At 40.9% G+C, this 19,329-nt stretch overlaps 1 protein-coding gene across 11 annotated transcripts in view; it reads right to left on the bottom strand.

Moving 5' to 3' along the window:
* Positions 1-19,329, bottom strand: part of tnrc6c1 (trinucleotide repeat containing adaptor 6C1) — a 693,384-nt gene that overhangs the window by 5,386 nt on the left and 668,669 nt on the right. For all 11 annotated transcript variants that reach the window (XM_088000550.1, XM_088000552.1, XM_043714631.2 and 8 more), the window contains 3 exons: positions 8,096-8,296; positions 7,041-7,111; positions 5,395-5,534 (listed from right to left, as the gene is read on the bottom strand). In XM_088000550.1, coding sequence (XP_087856676.1) covers positions 5,395-5,534; positions 7,041-7,111; positions 8,096-8,296 — 412 coding nt within the window. The remainder of the gene's footprint in view (positions 1-5,394; positions 5,535-7,040; positions 7,112-8,095; positions 8,297-19,329) is intronic.

Raw genomic sequence — 19,329 nt, 5'->3', positions numbered from 1 at the left:
CACCTTTAACCGTTTCAAGACATCCAAGCACCTCCTCCTCTCTAATATGGACATTTTTCAAGATGTCACCATCTATTTCCCGACATTCTATATCTTCCATGTCCTTTTCCACAGTAAATACTGATGCAAAATATTCATTTAGTATCTCCCCCATTTTCTGTGGCTCCACACAAAAGCTGCCTTGCTGATCTTTGAGGAGCCCTATTCTCTCCCGAGTTATCCTTTTGTCCTTAATATATTTGTAAAAACCCTTTGGATTCTCCTTAATTCTATTTGCCAAAGCTATCTCATGTCTCCTTTTTTGCCCTCCTGATTTCTCTCAAGTATATTCCTACTGCCTTTCTACTCTTCTAAGGATTCACTCGATCTCTCCTGTCTATACCTGACATATGCTTCCTTCGTTTTCTTAACCAAAACCTCAATTTCTTTACTCATTCAGCATTCCCTATACCTACCAGCCTTTTCTTTCACCTTAACAGGAATATACTGTCTCTGGACTCTCATTATCTCATTTCTGCAGGCTTCCCATTTTCCAGCCGTCCCTTTACATGCAAACATCTGCCCTCAATCAGCTTTTGAAAGTTCTTACCTAATATCTAATTCCTCCAATTTAGAACTTCAACTTTTAGATCTGGTCTATTCTTTTCATTCATATTTTAAAACTAATAGAATTATGGTCACTGGCCCCAAAGTGCTCCATCACTGATTCCTCAGTCACCTGCACTGCCTTATTTCCCAAGAGTAGGTCAAGTTTTGCATCTTCTCTAGTTGGTACATCCACATACTGAATCAGAAAATTTTCTGGAGGATCTTGACAGGGTTGCAGGATTTGAGCTGTAGGGAGAGGTTGAATAGGTTGGGGCTGTTTTTCCTGCAGTGTCTGAGGCTGCGGGGTGACCTTATAGAAGTTTATAAAATCACAAGGAGCATGAATAGGACAAATAGACAAAGTCTTTTCCCTGGGGTAGGGAGTCCAGAACTAGACAGCATAGGTTTAGGGTGAGAGGGAAAAGATATAAAAGGGACCTAAGGGGCAATCTTTTCATTCAGAGGGTGGTACGTGTATGGAATGAGCTGCCAGAGGAAGTAGTGGAGGCTGGTACATTTGCAACATTTAAAAGGCATCTGGATGGGTATATAAATAGAAAGAATTTGGAGGGATATGGTCCAGGTGATGGCAGGTGGGACTAGATTGGGTGGGATATTTGGTCAGCCTGAATGAGTTGGATCGAAGTGTCTGTTTCTCTGCTGTACATCTCTATGACTCTAATTAAATGATAACTGAAATTAAGATACAATCTTAAACATAGAGAATATACCTACTGTACAATTTGAACTGGAATTTTTAGTTTTCTATGTGAAGTATACATATTTCAGTTTCTTTATTATATGCCTACAACAAATCTATGACTTGTTATCCCATGACAGTTTAAATACTGCTGTATTAAGGAAGTTGATTTAAGCTTTGTGACTTTTAATAAAATGGTATTGAGGGTGTTAAGTCATTCTAATTCTGCTTACATTGGTTTTCAAACATAATGGTATGCAGGGGGCACAGAGTCAGCAGACAATACCTGACCAAGAGGGAGATTGAATGTCGGAGTGAATTTGGTGCAGATAGGAAAGAAGTACTTAAGAAAGGTTTATTGCAATTTTAAAAAATGGATTTAGTATCAGTTGAACTTTTCAGTACTAGGAAGGCTTTATTCAAAGTTGTAATGTTTATTCAGATTTTTTTCAAGCCGTAGCAAGTTATCTAATGAATAAAGGAATGGCAGGCTGCTTTAATCTCAGGCATGCATACCTCCTGTGCTTTGTGTGAACTCCGGGATGTTTCCAATATTCTGGATAACGATTTATGCAGGAAGTGCCATCAGTTGCAGTAGCTGGCACCATTACAATGCATATGAGACTGAGAGTGATGTGGATAGCATTTTATAGATGGCATGACTCTACAGCTTAACAGTATGTGGGAAAGTAGACAATGGGTGACCTATGGGCATGCTCTCCGATCAGCCTACAGTGCTGTACAGAGAATTTTCAAGTAAGATTGGAAGAGCAACAGTGATAGGCAGTTTGATAGGCTAGGAAGCAGAGAGGCTTCTGTGGCTGCAGACTTGAATCAAGGATAGTGTGTTGCCTCTTTGGTGCTAGGATAAAGGTTGTCATGGAAATGCTTCACACGACGCTGGGGGAGGGAGGGTGAACAACTACAAGTTATGGCCCACGTTAGAATCAACAAATTCGGTTGAAAAGTGGACATGGTTCTGTAATCAGAATTTAGGGAGTTAGACAGCAAGATAACAAAGACCACAAAATCACTGGGTTGTTCCCAGTGGCACATGCAAGTGAGTATAGAAATGGAAGGAGAAGACAGATGAATTATGGCTGGGAAGTTGGTGTAGGAGGGAGGGTTTTAGATTCTTGGGACATTAGACTTGGTTCCTGGGGGAAGATCTGACCTATATTAGCCAGATGCATTGCACCTGAACAAAGTCAGGACTGAGTTTCTTGTTAAATGCTTTGCCAGTGCTTCTCGGAAGGGTTTAAATTAACTTGGTTGTGGTATGGGACAAGGAGATAACAGAAGAATGCCAAGATGTGCAGACTACCAGAACATATAGATAGCACTAGAGTAGAGAAAAGTAAGTTAATAGGTGGGGTCAGTGTAAGGGAGAAAGTAATCAAATCTAAATCAGGGCTACTGTGCGTGCATGTGAATGCAAAGTTTGTAAATATGATTACTGAGTTGGAGATGTATGTTGTCAAGAGGAAATATGATGTAGTTTTGAGAGAGATTTGGCTTATGAAAAGATTAAGAATGAGAGATCCCACATATAAAGTAATTAGTAAGAAAAGGGCAAGTGGTATGAGGGAAATATATTTTTTTGCAGCATATGGCTAGGATCTACTGTCTGAGTGTGGTGGAGGCAAGTTCCATCGAGGTATTCAAAAAAGACTTAGGTGACTATTTGAAAAGGAACAATGTGCAGTATTTTAGGGCAGGAATGGAAGTTAAATATTAATTACAGTATTAATGCAGGAAAATTTAAAAACTGGATGAAGGTGGTACTTTGATTAAAGATAGCCTTACAGCACTGAAGAAAGAGAATGTCCCACTGGGGCCAAGGATATATCAATTTAGCTGGAGTTGATGAATAAAAACAAAAAAGCTGTCATTACATTGTTCGGTATATATTTCGCTCAGTGTTCAGGAATAAATTTGCAAGGATGTTACAAAGAGGAGTGAAAACCATCAGGTAGTTATAACAGGGGCTTTGGGTAGCAGTAGTGTTACAGGCAGAAGGAATTCCTACAATGAATTCATGACAAGGATCAACTAGAAAATACAACTGAGGCCCAGGGTGAACATGAAGAGTTGGGGAAAAAGAAGAAAAGCAAAAATCCAGTATAGAGAGACTGGCAACTATTGCAGAATTTTTGAAAGAATAATAATAAATTGGTGGAGTGGGGGTGCAGCCAGCAGATGAAGTTCAATGCAGCAAAGAAAGAGGTAATATATTTTGGTAGAAAGAATATGGGGCGACAATATAAAAAAAGTGAAAACTCTAAACTGAGTGCAGTTTATACCTGAATGTATAAATGCCTAAGTCATTAAAAGTAACAGGATTAGCTGAGAAAGTTAATACAGTAAATACAGTAGCTCAGGGCTCTACTAATAGAGGCGGAGAATACAGACCAAGGAAGCTGTGGTGATTTTGTATAAGACACAAGGCCAGCCTCAGTTGAAGTACTACTAGTTAGGAAGGATGTGATGGAAGGAGTTGGAAGGGTTGTAAAAACAATTTATGAAAATGGTTCCAGAGGAATCATAGAGTTACAAAGATAGACTGGAGATGCCTTGGACTGCTCTTCTTGAAGAGAAAGCAGATTGGAGACCTGGGTGAAGTATGTATAATCATTCAGGTTCTGGACAGAAGAAACAGGAGAAAACACTCCTCCTCATGAAAGGACCAAGAATGAGAGCGCACACATGGCACAATTTTTTATTCAACACTGTTCTAATAATTTGAAAAAAATTCATTATTGCACTTTTTTTTTAGTCAGTTACTGTTCTGACAGCTGCATAGGGATCAACGGATGTCGGTGGTGGAATTTCTAAATGTTGACGTCTCAACTACAGAGGAACCTCGATTATCCGAACGAGATGGGCAGGCACTATTTCATTCGAATAATTGATTATTTGGTTAATCGATTCAATGCCCCTCCTCTGGAGCTCAGAGTTTTCTGTTAAGTCTACTCCACATTCAGGAGAGGAGACTGCAACACACAGAATGCGAGCCGCTGCCTCCAACCTCACCTAACACCACCCCCACCTGCCCCCCCAGCCCCGTCCAACACTGCACCACAACACCGCCCTCCGCCTGCTCCCACCCACCGTCCAACCCCCGTCTGTGCCAGCCCCATCAGCCACCCTCCCCTCCGGGGCAGCCAGAGTGTAGACCAACAGCAAGACTGCTGCTGCCTTTGTGTGCTAAGTCTCCAAACAGCACGTGTGCGCAGACACACACACACGTGTGCACATGCACGCACACAGACGGACAGAACCTTTTGACAAGTTCCACCTCTGCCCTGTACAGGACAATGTTAGAAAGAATATCTGAGGAAAGGTGTTTTAGGCTTCACCCCTATGTAAAACTCCAGAGAATGTGTGGGAATAGGGAGAGTTGGTGGCAGGTTAGTCATTTAGAGATGGCGCCTGGGCTCCTATCGATGTCCAGGACTGTTCTCAGCAGCATTTCAATGAGCCAAGATAGTTTTTAAATCCCTGTAAACAAAAGGCGTGATGGGTTGAAACAGCTCTTTGATGTAATATTTCTATCGGAACCTAGAGATCTTCTTCGGGTAATCCGATATTTGGATAATTGATATTAGGATAATTGAGGTTCCTCTGTACTTAGCTTGGAGGTTTTCCCCTTCAGAATACAAAATCAGATTCTGTTTTAGACACAATGCTTCCCTAGATTGGCTAGATCTGCAAAATCAATAAACTAACATCCAAGGTTCAGAAACAGTTGTGCACAGGAATTTAGTAAAGGAGATGTTTGAGGAGTATGTTGTGTACATAGCTGGAGGAAGTTAAATGAAAAAAAAAAGAGGACTAAGGGGAAGGATAGGAAGTGCATTCTTGACCCCAACCAGAAAAGGTTGACCCATGAGCATGGAGCAGTGAGGTAGCCACCAATGCACGAGTGAAAGTTTAAAGTAAATACACTAAATCAGGGCTAATGACAGGCTGTGGGAATAATCTGAAACTTTTCTTTTCATTTTTATCTGCATTTTCCTAATCTTCAAGAGGCTTGTTTCTGATTTAAACCCAAGGAAAACCAAATTATGACAAAACCTTTTGCTAGAATAATCTAAGACACTTACATGTGCAGAGATTTCTGGGCCTTAGCTGCTTCTTCCTTGGAACTGTAGCGAACCACAGCATTTCCTTGGGTCAGGTTCAGATGGAATGTTATCAATGGACCATGTTGCATGCATAAAGTCCGCAAAGTCGAACCATCGATCTGCAGCAAATAAGTGAACCATCAATACTTGTATTATTTTGAAATCTTCACATGGACAATCATGTCCATAACTTTACAAGTTTGCTTGGCACACAGTTATGGAAGTGACAGGAAATATTTCTTTCACTCAGAGTGGTGGGAATCTGGAACTCAATGCTTATAAAAGTGGCAGAGACAGGAAACCTCATAACATTCAAGCAATATTTAGACATGCACTTGGATTCCCAGACAGACAAGATTATGGGTCAAGTACAGGCAAATTGGATTAAAATAGTTAGGTTCATGTTCTTGACCAGTGCAGACTCTGAGGTGAAGGGCCTTTTGCTGTGCTGTAGACCTCTATAAGTTAAAACAAATTATTCACAAATAAAACAAAGAATTGCAGATGCTAGAAATCCAAAACAACAAAAGAAAATTGCTAGAAAAACTCGGACTGGCAGCATCTGTGGAGAGAAAGTGGAGCTAATGTTTCAGGCCCAGTGGTTCTTCTGAGTTTCTCCAGCAACTTATGTATTTGTTAATTACTTAAATAGCAGTCGTCATTTAACAAACAAAGACATTTTTAATGTTTAACAAAATTTAAATGAGCTAACTAAAATTACGAATGACCAAACCCTACACCCTGCAGGATCTGAGTGGTTGGTTGAGTAACATTATGGTGATTAATCACATGTGAATAGATTGGCCTCCTGAGTTTTTCCTACTCAGGAAAAATAAAGCACCCATGAGAAAGGAAAATAAACCATTTAATATAACTGCCTTCAGTTGCTCCATTAGATAAATTGTCCCAAGGCTCTAGCAGTCTATGAAGGAGAAAAGCTTTTCGTTGTGGGAATGGGAGTAGAATGGAGAGGAAAGAATACCTGGTCTAGCAATTATATCCTGAGGTTTTACAGAAGCTAAGGATATCATGTGAAACAATGCCAACACCATACTCTCAACTCCTTTTCAGACAGTCATTCAAATAGAGATTTTGAGATTCTCCTTAAGGTTTTGGACTGTGGCTTGAACACATAACTCTGACACAAGAATGTTATGACAGAATTATTGCTATAAGGAGTAATGAATTAAAACAAACTCTACCATTGCAGTTTTTTCATTGTTGTTCATGTCGCATTTTTTTTCCCATTTTGTGTAATCCATATTACCCTAAATGGATGAAAACCTTTTTATTTTCTTCTAATTCTGCAAAATTTCTAGTTGTGAAAGCGATCAGACATAATGGTATCATAAACCTAAATTTTATAAAATATAAAATAAGCTTCATCATAAACTTGGAAATAGGTTATAATATGATTATAATGCTATTATGAGACATACATTTAAAGGAATAACTTGATGATTGATTGGATGTTAAATAAATTCTATAAATTCAGTTAAATAGAATTTGGAAATTTTAGATTACTGATTTTCGAGCTCAATTGCAACCAATGGCATTGGCACGAGTGAAATTATTTTCAGTTTACAGTGAAAGAAAGCTACAATCTTCCTCAGTTCAATTGTTACCTGGGGTGTGAGGTTTCGGAGAACCAGCCAGCTATTGTTTCTTCCAGAGCTGTCAGTACTCCAAGCAGAATCTGAAAAGGCAAAAGGTATGTTACATACTTTTAACATTGGAAAAACGATACACTATTCTTCTGGAAGATTTGGATTTCCTCTGTATCCAATGGACTCATGGAGCAAGATGGCACTTCATCTTAAGAAAAGCAATGTGATTTGTTTCTCTGTTCAGTTTTGAGCAAGTTAGTAAAGGTCAAATATGGAACTTACGTATGACTATATTGCTATTGATGATTACTAATTTACTATACTGAATGTCATAAAGGGTCCTGATAAAGGGCAATTTAATTTCATAGTAATGCAATACCTCTAATGCTAGAATCGAAGGAAACTAGGTAGATTGAATTAAATTTGAAAGGAAGGCACAATACCAAAGTAAATTTTCTTGCTCCAATTGGGAGATTCTGGTCCAAAGTTGAATTTCTGTGCTAATGGGGATTTTTAAAGATTTCCTTTCTGCAAACTTGATTCACTTGCAAAATTAGAAAGCTCAAGTTATACACCTACAAAGCAGAGAGAAAAAAAGAAGTGCTTTAAAGAGAGGAAATTCACTACCAAGTATATACGGGGTTTCCTAATTTCCCTCAATAAGGAATTTTCAATTCTTAAGGTGAAATAACACCTTTCTCCAGGAGTCCTCTGGTTCACTGCTATCAAATGTGTACCACAAACATTATCACAAACTAATATGCGGGATTCCTTGAGCCATCAAATATCGAACAATACATGGTATAGAATATAGGAAGTTTTCTGGTTGTGAATTGCCATTTCTTGAAAAATACCTGATCCTCTAATATTTCAAGATCTCAAATTGTTTCAAAATAAAATGCAATTACACAAGATAATCAAGTCAACTGAAACTTGAACCACCATTTTATTATTATGGAAATCTTAACACCTGGAAAATTAAAAGTCATAATGCAGCAGAAATATTAAAATTCAGATAATAAGCAAATTTCAAATGTCTAAGGCACGAGGCATTGCAACAAATCACATCTTACTGGAGGAATAAGAGCTTGGCCAGCTTGAGACAAGTCCGAGTGAACTGACACCCCAGGATGGTGATGGCTTGGTGTTTGTCAGGCCTGGTGGTGGCCTAGTGTTTTTGGATCCTAGCGGCACTTTCCATAATTCATGCGATAGAGATGGTTGAGTTTGAGCAATGGGTCCAGATGACCAAGTGGATTTATCTGTCAGTTTAGCTGAAATGCAAAAAAAAATTCTCCTTTAGACAAATGAAATCTGATTAATAAACATATTTATTTCAATCACAGGTGCACAGCTCTTCAAAATATATAGATTTCTGCATGTGTTTTTAGAGCATTGAATTTACCCTTTCTGCATTGAAAGTCATTTTGAATCTCAAAATACAAAGTCCCTCTAGAAACGTGTAAAGTCTTAGTCTGCTTATTTATATTTGAGATCACGAAGCAACGCATATAACCACAGAACATATTCTAACACACAATACAGTGTAGTACCATTATTCAAAGTTTTAGAAAAGCAGCACCCACTTTACTGTGACTTTTGTTGTTAAGCATTTCAAATGTTCAAACTCTCAATATTGTTAACAAGACCTGTACCATCAAAGAAAAACTGAAAATATTCAGAAGATTCACAAGTCTATCAACACAATTTGTCTTCCTTAATATTTCTGGTATGAGAATATCTAAATGCACACATTTAGATATTGTGCATGTTTTCATACGGCAGGATAAGTTACAACTTCCAAAACAGTTTTCAGATTTATGCAAATGTTCACTGAGAATACTCCATCAAAATCTAGAAGAATATAGCTTGGCACACAAACAAAGTCTCGAAACCCAACCAGAAATATTCACCCAGCCTGTGACGAAGACCCCTGGAAAAGGGGATATACACACAAATTCCTAAGTTGTTCTGTCCATGTATCCTGTTTTCACATTAAATCAGGTCACTCAAATCCAAATGGTCCAAAATACAAATTTCAATGAATGATGGACCAAATTAAACTTCTCTGCTAATCTGTGCAAGCAATTCGAAATTTTGGTTGTACCATTTCTGTTCATAAAAGCAAGTGAACTACAATTCCTGCATTCTCATCATTCTACAAGGCAATGACTGACTGTGGAATGTTGAGAAATGGATTCACTGAACAGGACTTTTCAAAACCACATTTAAAGTAATTTTACACAATCCAGTACTCAATGGACAGCTTCATTAGCTACAAGTGCATATCAGGAATTCATATACACCTTCTCATGAATGGCAAATTGTAGAGACAATGGAATCAAATCTCAAATATTCAACCACCAACACACAACACAATTTCATAAAGATGGTCCTCATGTCCTTTTCAAAGTGAAGCAAGGATTTTGGTGCATTTCAATGCCTTTCTTTTTCAAATTAACAATTTTCTCGACACATTCTGATGGAATGTTCTACAAATTTTATCCATGAGAAACAACTAAAATACAGGAGCGTACATGAAGCAAATGTTGGGACGATAGTATTTGCGAGGAAAAGAATGAGAAAAAGAGCCCAAAGTTGGAGGAAGACAGCAAGCATTCAGATAGAAAATGCACAAAGATAATCCAAGGTGGAGAACGGGAAAAGTTTCTGGCTGTTAGAGCTGCTCCTTTTTTGAGGTACTTTAGGTGTTGGAGGTGATTTCCTCGAATTCCAAGAGCAGCAATTACTGTTTTATATGCTGCTGCATTGTTTTGGAACTTTGGAAAAAAAAGTCAAAACAACAGCAGTTTAAAAGGGAGAAGAGCAGACAAAGGAAGCACGTGGTGAGGACAATGCAGGAGGGAGAGAGAGAGAAAACCTGCACAGTTACTGTCTTTGCTGTTTGAATTCGTGTATCGCTGGACATCGGAGTTCATCTGGGAAAATTAACAAACAGTGAAATTCACAACTAATCTTGGAGGAACTGTTGGGCGAAGTTCACAGCACAGAATCAGATAAGTTAATTGTTGTTTTAAGTCTGTCCGAGAGAAAGGCTGCAGTAGTGGGTACAGTGGATTCTTTCTTGATTATATGTTTTTGGAGAGAAGTCTCTTGATTAAACTTAAAATATAAGCCATAGCTATTAATTTAACTTGGGGCAGTGTTTGTGGAGGAATAAGACGGTGTTATTTTCTGGGTCTGTAGATTGTGAAGGAGTAAAAATGGCCTTTGCAGTGATATGTACTTCTTGTCAGATGTGGGAGTTTAAAGAGAGTTTAAGGGTTACTGCAGATTATATCTGCCATAAATACTGTTGGATGCGAATCTTATCAGATCGAGTGGATCGGTTGGAAAGCCAAATAGAAGAGATGAGGAATTTGCAACAGCAACAGTGTGATGGATGGCAGTTTATAGAAAGGGGGGAAAAGTCTCAGATACAGTTACAGAGATGGGTTAACTTCAGGAAAGGCAAGAGAGGTAGGCAGCCAGAGCAAGAGCCTTTTGTGGATATATCCATTTCAAACAGGTATGCGGTTTTGCAAAATGTAGGGGGTGATGGATTCTCGGGGAAACGTAACACGAACAGCCAAGTTTCTGGTATTGTGACTGGCTCTAATACATCGAGGGGTACATCGGTTTCCAAGAGATCAATTGTGTTAGGGGATTCTGTAGTCAGAGGTACAGACAGACATTTCTGTGGCCAGCAGAGAAAAAGCAGAATGGGAGATAGTGAGGAAAGAGATCGATCTGAGACGGGTACAGCCGAGAACAGAAGTGAGTCAAACAAACAGTCAGGGGAGGCAGGGACAAGGTAGGACTAATAAATTACACTGCATTTATTTCAATGCAAGGGGCCTAACAGGGAAAGCAGATGAACTCAGGGCATGGTTAGGAACATGGGACTGGGATATCATAGCAATTACGGAAACATGGCTCAGGGATGGGCAGGACTAGCAGCTGAATGTTCCAGGATTCAAATGCTACAGGAAGGATAGAAAGGGAAGCAAAAGAGGAGGGGGAGTGGCATTTTTGATAAGGGATAGCATTATAGCTGTGCTAAGGGAGGATATTCCTGGAAATACATCCAGGGAAGTTATTTGGGTGGAACTGAGAAATAAGAAAGGGATAATCACCTTATTGGGATTCTATTATAGATCCCCCAATAGTCAGAGGGAAATTGAGAAACAAACTTGTAAGGAGATCTCAGCTATCTGTAAGAATAATAGGGTGGTTATGGTAGGGGATTTTAACTTTCCAAACATCGACTGGGACTGCCATAGTGTTAAAGGTTTAGATGGAGAGGAACTTCTTAAGTGTGTACAAGACAATTTTCTGATTCAGTATGTGGATGTACCTACTAGAAAAGGTGCAAAACTTGACCTACTCTTGGGAAATAAGGCAGGGCAGGTGACTGAGGTGTTAGTGGGGGAGCACTTTGGGGCCAGCGACCAGAATTCTATTCATTTTAAAATAGTGATGGAAAAGGATAGACCAGATCTAAAAGTTGAAGTTCTAAATTGGAGAAAGGCCAATTTTGACGGTATGAGGCAAGAACTTTCAAAAGCTGATTGGAGGTAGATGTTCGCAGGTAAAGGGACAGCTGGAAAATGGGAAGCCTTCAGAAGTAAGATAACAAGAATCCAGAGAAAGTATATTCCTGTCAGGGTGAAAAGGAAGGCTGGTAGGTATAGGGAATGCTGGATGACTAAAGAAATTGAGGGTTTGGTTAAGAAAAAGGAGGAAGCATATGTCAGGTACAGATAGGATAGATCGAGTGAATCCTTAGAAGAGTATAAAGAAAGTAGGAGTATACTTAAGAGGGAAATCAGGAGGGCAAAACGGGGACATGAGATAGCTTTGGGAAATAGAATTAAGGAGAATCCAAAGGGGTTTAACAATTATTTTAAGGACAAAAGGGTAACTAGGGAAAGAATAGGGCCCCTCAAAGATCAACAAGGTGGCCTCTGTGTGGAGTCACAGAGAATGGGGGAGATAATAAATTAATATTTTGCATCAGTATTTACTGTGGAAAAGGACATGGAAGATATAGACTGTAGGAAAATGGATGGTGACATCTTGCAAAATGTCCAGATTAGAGAGGAGGAAGTGCTGGATGTCTTGAAACGGTTAAAGGTGGATAAATCCCCAGGACCTGATCAGATATACCTGAGAACTCTGTGGGAAGCTAGAGAAGTGATTGCTGGCCTCTTGCTGAGATATTTGTATCATCGATAGTCACATGTGAGGTGCCGGAAGACTGGAGGTTGGCAAATGTGGTGCCACTGTTTAAGAAGGGTGGTAAGGACAAGCCAGGGAACTATAGACCAGTGAGTCTGACCTCAGTGGTGGTCAAGTTGTTGGAGGGAATCTGGAGGGACAGGATGTACATGTATTTGGAAAGGCAAGGACTGATTCAGGATAGTCAACATGGCTTTGTGCATTGGAAATAATGTCTCACAAACTTGATTGAGTTTTTTGAAGAAGTAACAAAGAAGATTGATGAGGGCAGAGCAGTAGATGTGATCTATATGGACTTCAGCAAGGCATTCGACAAGGTTCCCCATGGGAGACTGATTAGCAAGGTTGGATCTCATGGAATACAGGGAGAACTAGCCATTTGGATACAGAACTGGCTCAAAGGTAGAAAACAGAGGGTGGTGGTGGAGAGTTGTTTTTCAGACCACAAGGATCGGTGCTGGGTCCCTCTACTTTTTTGTCATTTACATAAAAGATTTGGATGGGAGCATAAGAGGTACAGTTAGTAAGTTTGCAGAACACCAAAATTGGAGGTGCAGTGGACAGCGAAGAGGGTTACCTCAGATTACAACAGGATCTGGACCAGATGGGGCAATGGGCTGAGAAGTGGCAGATGGAGTTTAATTCAGATAAATGCAAGGTGCTGCGTTTTGGGAAAGCAAATCTTAGCAGGACTTATACACTTAATGGTAAGGTCCTAGGGAGTGTTGCTGAACAAAGAGACCTTGGAGTGCAGGTTCACAGCTCCTTGAAAGGGAGTCGCAGGTAGATAGGATAGTGAAGGCGGCGTTTGGTATGCTTTCCTTTATTGGTCAGAGTATTGAGTACAGGAGTTGGGAGGTCTTGTTGCGGCTGTACAGGACATTGGTTAGGCCACTGTTGGAATATTGCGTGCAATTCTGGTCTCCTTCCTATCGGAAAGATGTTGTGAAACTTGAAAAGGTTCAGAAAAGATTTACAAGGATGTTGCCAGGGTTGGAGGATCTGAGCTACAGGGAGAGGGTGAACAGGCTGGGGCTGTTTTCCCTGGAGCGTCGGAGGCTGAGGGGTGATTTTATGGAGGTTTACAAAATTATGAGGGGCATGGATAGGATAATAGGCAAAGTCTTTTCCCTGGGGTCGGGGAGTCCAGAACTAGAGGACATAGGTTTAGGGTGAAAGGGAAAAGATATAAAAGAGACCTAAGGGGCAACTTTTGCACGCAGAGGGTGGTAAGTGTATGGAATAAGCTGCCAGAGGATGTGAAGGCTGGTACAATTGCAACATTTAAGAGGCATTTGGATGGGTGTATGAATAGGAAGGGTTTGGAGGGATATGGGCCGGGCGCTGGCAGGTGGGACTAGATTGAGTTGGAATATGTAGTCAGCATGGACGGGTTGGACTGAAGGGTCTGTTTCCATGCTGTACATCTCTATGACTCTATAACAGACATTTACTAGGGTTGAGAGGTTGGAAAGAAAGAGAAAAGAATTGGTGGAGGAGTAGGTGGCACTGTAGGCAGTAAGAAATCACAAAAGAAATGGTAGAATGTCTGCAATGTAAAATGCATGAATTTTCCAAAAGAAAACATTTTTTGTTTTGTGCAACAGAAGAAAGGTTTGTTAATGGCACTAAACTTCAGACAAAAAACTCAGCCAAAATAAAGTATGCCACCTTTGCAACTACTTTCTGCACAGGGCTCAAATCAGCACAAAGAAGTTTCAGCCAGAAAAAACACTCACTAAATCCTTATATATTTTTCCATAAAACTCAGCTACTTTCTACATATACCTATGTCACAATTGCCAAGTCAAAGTTATGGAACTTCACATTTGACCTTAAAACTTGAGTAAAATCTCACGTGACCATAAGATTAAAGTGGCTGAAGTGATCAGCTGCAGAAGTGTGGCTTTCATTCATAGATATAGTATTGAATGAGGTTCAACAACGTTATCAAGACATGAAAGAGCAGTGAAATGCCACGTAAAGCGCCAATCCCCTTACTCTGATTTCCCCAGTTTTCTTCTGTTCAGTACTTTAGAGGAACACAATGTTTTGTTCCACCAATTTTTGAAATGAGATACCTTCTCAAATCTCCATATGAACAGCTCTCACTGGCATTCAGCCTCATCCTGTTGCCATCTCACACCCATCCTGACATTTATTTTCCACAAATACTGTCCTTTAATCCTCTCATCACAAACTATTTGTCACAAAGCAAAGAGTATATGTGTTGTTGTAGAGATTTTTACACTTTTGTACAAAGAGAGAGAGAATGGAGGGCTGATCCTGCAGTAGCAGCATTCTGCTTACTGTAGAGATCCCATTAGGAATGGAGAGATGGATACCTAGATACCCATTGACAGAATTAGACATCACTGAGGAATGTGACCCATAACAATCACTGATTTGTCACCTGCACAATGACTATTTTAAACCTTTATCAGCTTTTAATTCGTATAATTTACATCTGACAGAGGGTCACTGATAAAAGAATTATTCAGGCATTATTTATTTTAGACATTCTTCAGTTCATTGGAGAGGGAATACAGGAATCTTTCTCTCACATGACTGTTATTGTACCCAAGGCTTTGCATTGATGCTTCCATCACCATTGGAAGAATGGTCACCTATCTGATGTTTACGTTGGCCATCAGCAAGTTTAAAATCACACAGCAGGTGTTGTGAGATTTTTAACTTTGTACACCCCAGTCCAACACCGGCATCTCCAAATCATCAGCAAGTTTGTCAGCTTAAACAGGATGGAGGGAAGTCTTGCCATGGCTGTTCAGCATCTCACTGAAATGCAGAAAAATTCTCTCCCACTCTTGTTTGTCAGCAAGTACAGCTGGGCTGCATGTGGGAAGATGGAGAAAGGACACATGGAATTGAAGACTCTTCTCAAGATGCTTCCATATCTTCCACAGTGTCAGAAGACTGTGTGCTAAGTCCTGGTTTAATGGCTGACTCTATTCCTGTATTAGGGTAGATTGGACAATCCTTGGTGGAATGCCTCACAGGTTCCAAAACCTCGCGGACACCAGCCAAGAGCATCTCAGCAAATGAGTAACATAACCAGCAACTTGCCTCTCGTCCTGTTGAAGTTCCAAGGCCAAATATATAAAGGAAAAGAAGCATTTTATAGTATCAATGAGAAAAATGAGTGATTAAAGTCTGTTAGTGTCAAAATTATTTTAAGTTTATGAATTATAAAGCTTAATTTTTAAGTCTCCATTGGTCAGTCATTTTCATTGCTGACTCTTGCCTGCCAAGTAGACATCAGCACGTGAGCTTGATAACCACTGGCCTGGCCTGATAAAGCAGGTCTGGTTGTTCAAATACACAGCACTTCATCTGGTGGATACAGATATCAGCAATGACCTGTTGAGAAGATCTGAGACTCCAGAGGGACATTTGCTTTGCCACGTCCAGAACGATGATCCACAATGAATACCCTCAGATAGGAATACTGACCTTTGCATGTTCATCCACTGCGACCTGCGGAGCGTCAAATGGCTGAGAAGAGAGCAGTTGTTACTACTGGTGTCTCCCCTGTTCTCATGGTCTCAAAGCTCATGTTTCCACCAGAAGTCCAAAATAGTGACTCAAGTGCTGCTGCCAAGGTTGGCAATTTGGAAATATGTTTAATCATTTTCTTAAAACATTCGGAGATAGGTCAAATTGCCTCCAAAGCAATGAAGATACATTCTCAGAGTAAGTCCTTTGAGTAAAAATCCTTCACTAAGGCAAAGCAACTTTGTTGTTTCAGTATTTGATATTCTTGCAAACCTTGGGGTTTCCAACATCACATGAAACGTGCAAAGTTAAATGTGGAAGTCATCAGATTCACATTGGGTACCTGACTTGTCAGTATTCTCACCTTCTTTAAACCAGTGTGTGCCACTGAATGCATGCTTTCATCCTTCTCCTCCCTTGGAGACACAAGTTTGAATCCCATCATGGAAAACATCAAAATTGGAATTCAATAGCCTAATGATGACCATGCAACCATTTTCGATTCTTGCAAAAACCTACCTAGTTCACTGTACAGAAGGAAATCTACCATCTTACCTGGCCTGGCCTGCATGTGACTCCAGATCCTTAACAATTCATTCTTAGCTACCCTTTGGGCAATTAGAGGCAATAAATGTTGAGTTAGCCAGCAATGGCAACATCTCTCACATATAAAAAATAATCACATGCACTATAGCCTTCAACAGAACCTACAGCAAAGCCAAAACAAAGCCTACCTTGTGTATATCACTGCCTATACTCTACATACTCCTCTTTTCCATCTTAGCCCTTACTACTTCTGCCTAGTAAGCCTCTTCTTGACTTAATCAACCACATTACAAAATTCCAAGATAAATATTCTCACTAATCTGAGAGAAGGAATTGCCTATAAATATTTTATTTGATTGGTTGGTAGCTACCTGATATTTATGCTCCCTTGCTCTAGACTGACCCACAAGAGGAATTTCTATGCCATGAACTATCAATAACGGGGGACCAGATCTGCTGCAAGATGCCAACATTGGCTAGCAAATAGTTTACATAAAAGTTTTTACTTTTACATTCATGCCCCTTTTTGCAATTTCTTCCTGAAAGTGACATTTAACAACTTAACCAAAACCTCTCTGTTCCTCTGTTTTTAGGAATCTTACTAATGATGGTGCACTTGCTTTCACCATTTTCTTCTCAGGATTGAATTGCTCGTGTGTTTGCATTTTACTTGTCTCTATCTTCAAGAGGCAAATTAGGTCTACACCTTTTCCATTAAATGGTACATTCCATTAGATTTATTTTGATTATCCATAACTTATCTTTTCATTTTCCTTCTTTATTGGTCAAGTAATTATTTTACAAACATTGTCATTGTAGATAGCATTGAGTCCTCTGAATAATTCCTAACTTGTATGGATGCCATGCTGAGAGTACTCAACATTATTTTAAATAGAAATTAGACCTTCAACTCAGTAAACTGACTGGATTTGAACTCAGGTGAAAATATATTATATGGGTATTTCCCGATGATTTTTCTCTTCTGTTCTGTTATATTCCTTGAATGAAAACGAAACAGAAGTAATAACAAAAGAAAGCATTTACCAATCTTGTATCAGTAAAAATTAGCAAATGGACAATTATTTTTCATCCAAAGTTTTACCTGCACATCCACCAATATCATTTATTGTATCCGTCGCTCCCGATGCAGTCTCCTCTACATTGGGGAGACTGGACGCCTCCTAGCAGAGCGTTTTAGGGAACATCTCCAGGACACTCGCACCAATCAACCACACCGCTCTGTGGCCCAACATTTCTACTTCCCCTCCCACTCTGCCAAGGACATGGAGGTCCTGGGCTTCCTTCACTGCCGCATCCTCACCACCAGACGCCTGGAGGAAGAATGCCTCATCTTCCGCCTCGGAACACCTCAGCCCCAGGGCATCAATGTGGACTTCAACAATTTCCTCATTTCCCCTTCCACCACCTCACCCTAGTTCCAAACTTCTAGCTCAGCACTGTCCCCATGACTTGTCCTACCTGCCTATCTTCTTTTCCACCTGTCCACTCCACGCTCCCCCCCGAACTCTCACCTTCATCCCCTCCCCCACTCACCTATTGTACTCTATGCTACTTTCTCCCCACCCCTACCCTCCTCTCACTTATCTCTCCACCCTTCAGGCTCTCTACCTGTATTCCTGATGAAGGGCTTTTGCCCGAAACTTCGATTTTACTGCTCCTCGGATGCTGCCTGAACTGTTGAGCTCTTCCAGCACCACTAATCCAGAATCTGGTTTCCAGCATCTGCAGTCATTGTTTTTACCTAGTTGATTTTAACCATACTGCAAATCCTCTTGCAAGGATGCCTGCCTTGAAGAAGCTTTCCTCCTCTCTGTACAAGAATCTCAGGGAGTCCCTCTCCCACTGCAACTCCCAGGTCATTTCCTCTGCCCTGAAGCTCTTCAACCATGTCCTGAAACAAACTTGCTACCACAGCCACATTTGCTTCCTCAGTGCCTGCCTCCATAACCAACTCATCCCACACCAACTCCGGACCACCTTTAAACCAGCAGAGTTCGGAACCGAACAGTACAAACAGTACAACTACAGATTCAAAAACACCAGCAACAGTTCTCTTTCAGGATCCTCTGCTCCATGCTCGCAACAATGCGCCGGCACCTAACCTCTCTACAGTCAGCCCTGCCTCAGCTGAGGGTCACACTCTCTCAGAATTGCAAAAGATCCCTTCTGTACTACATCCTCAGGAGAATTCATAATCTCAACAAACAGTATTTCAACTCCATCTCAAATATCAAAAACTGCAAGTACAACAAACTTTTATCTACCCACCTCCATAACCAGCGCTCCTCAAACATTCCAGAAGATTCCCCCGGCCTCTGGAACTGCTTGGATGTCATTAGCCATGCAGCTGGTGCAGCTGCCACCCCCACGCTGATTGATGAAGTCACTTCTGCCCCCATCATGGCCGCTCCCACAGCCACATCCGCCCCTCACAATTCCTCATGCACCACACGTGACATCACTTCCACCCCTCACATCAATCGCTGATGTCACATGCTCAGTGACTTCCACCTCCATGTTTGCCACCACTTCCATCCCCACCAACGCCACTCACCTGCATTCTGCTGACACGCCTCCCACATACCCCACTGTCACTATCCCCACTCCCCAGAACCCCGAGGGGAACACTACCCCTGCTCATGACTCCACCCCCATTCCCCCACCACCACACCCACTCCAGTTACCGGCCCCACCCCCACTCCCAGCTCCACACCCACACCAGATCCCAGCCCTGCTGAGTTTTCACCATCACTCCAGACCTCCCCCTCACTGAGGACGAACGATCAGTCCTCAGCAAAGGACTCACCTTCATCCCCCTCCACCCACGCATCAATGAATTTAATACATGCCGTGACATCGAACACTTCTTCTGCCGCTTCCACCTCAGAGCTTACTTTCACAATCAGGATTCCCGCCCACCTTCCGAGGATCCCTTCGCCCACCTCCAACACACTGTATCCACCTGGACACCCCGTGCTGGCCTATT

The sequence above is a fragment of the Chiloscyllium plagiosum genome, unplaced genomic scaffold (assembly GCF_037043375.1).
Source record: "Chiloscyllium plagiosum isolate Xiang-an unplaced genomic scaffold, Cpla_swu_hap1 HiC_scaffold_25, whole genome shotgun sequence".
NCBI lineage: Eukaryota > Metazoa > Chordata > Chondrichthyes > Orectolobiformes > Hemiscylliidae > Chiloscyllium > Chiloscyllium plagiosum.
This window is presented reverse-complemented; position numbering and strand designations above follow the sequence as displayed.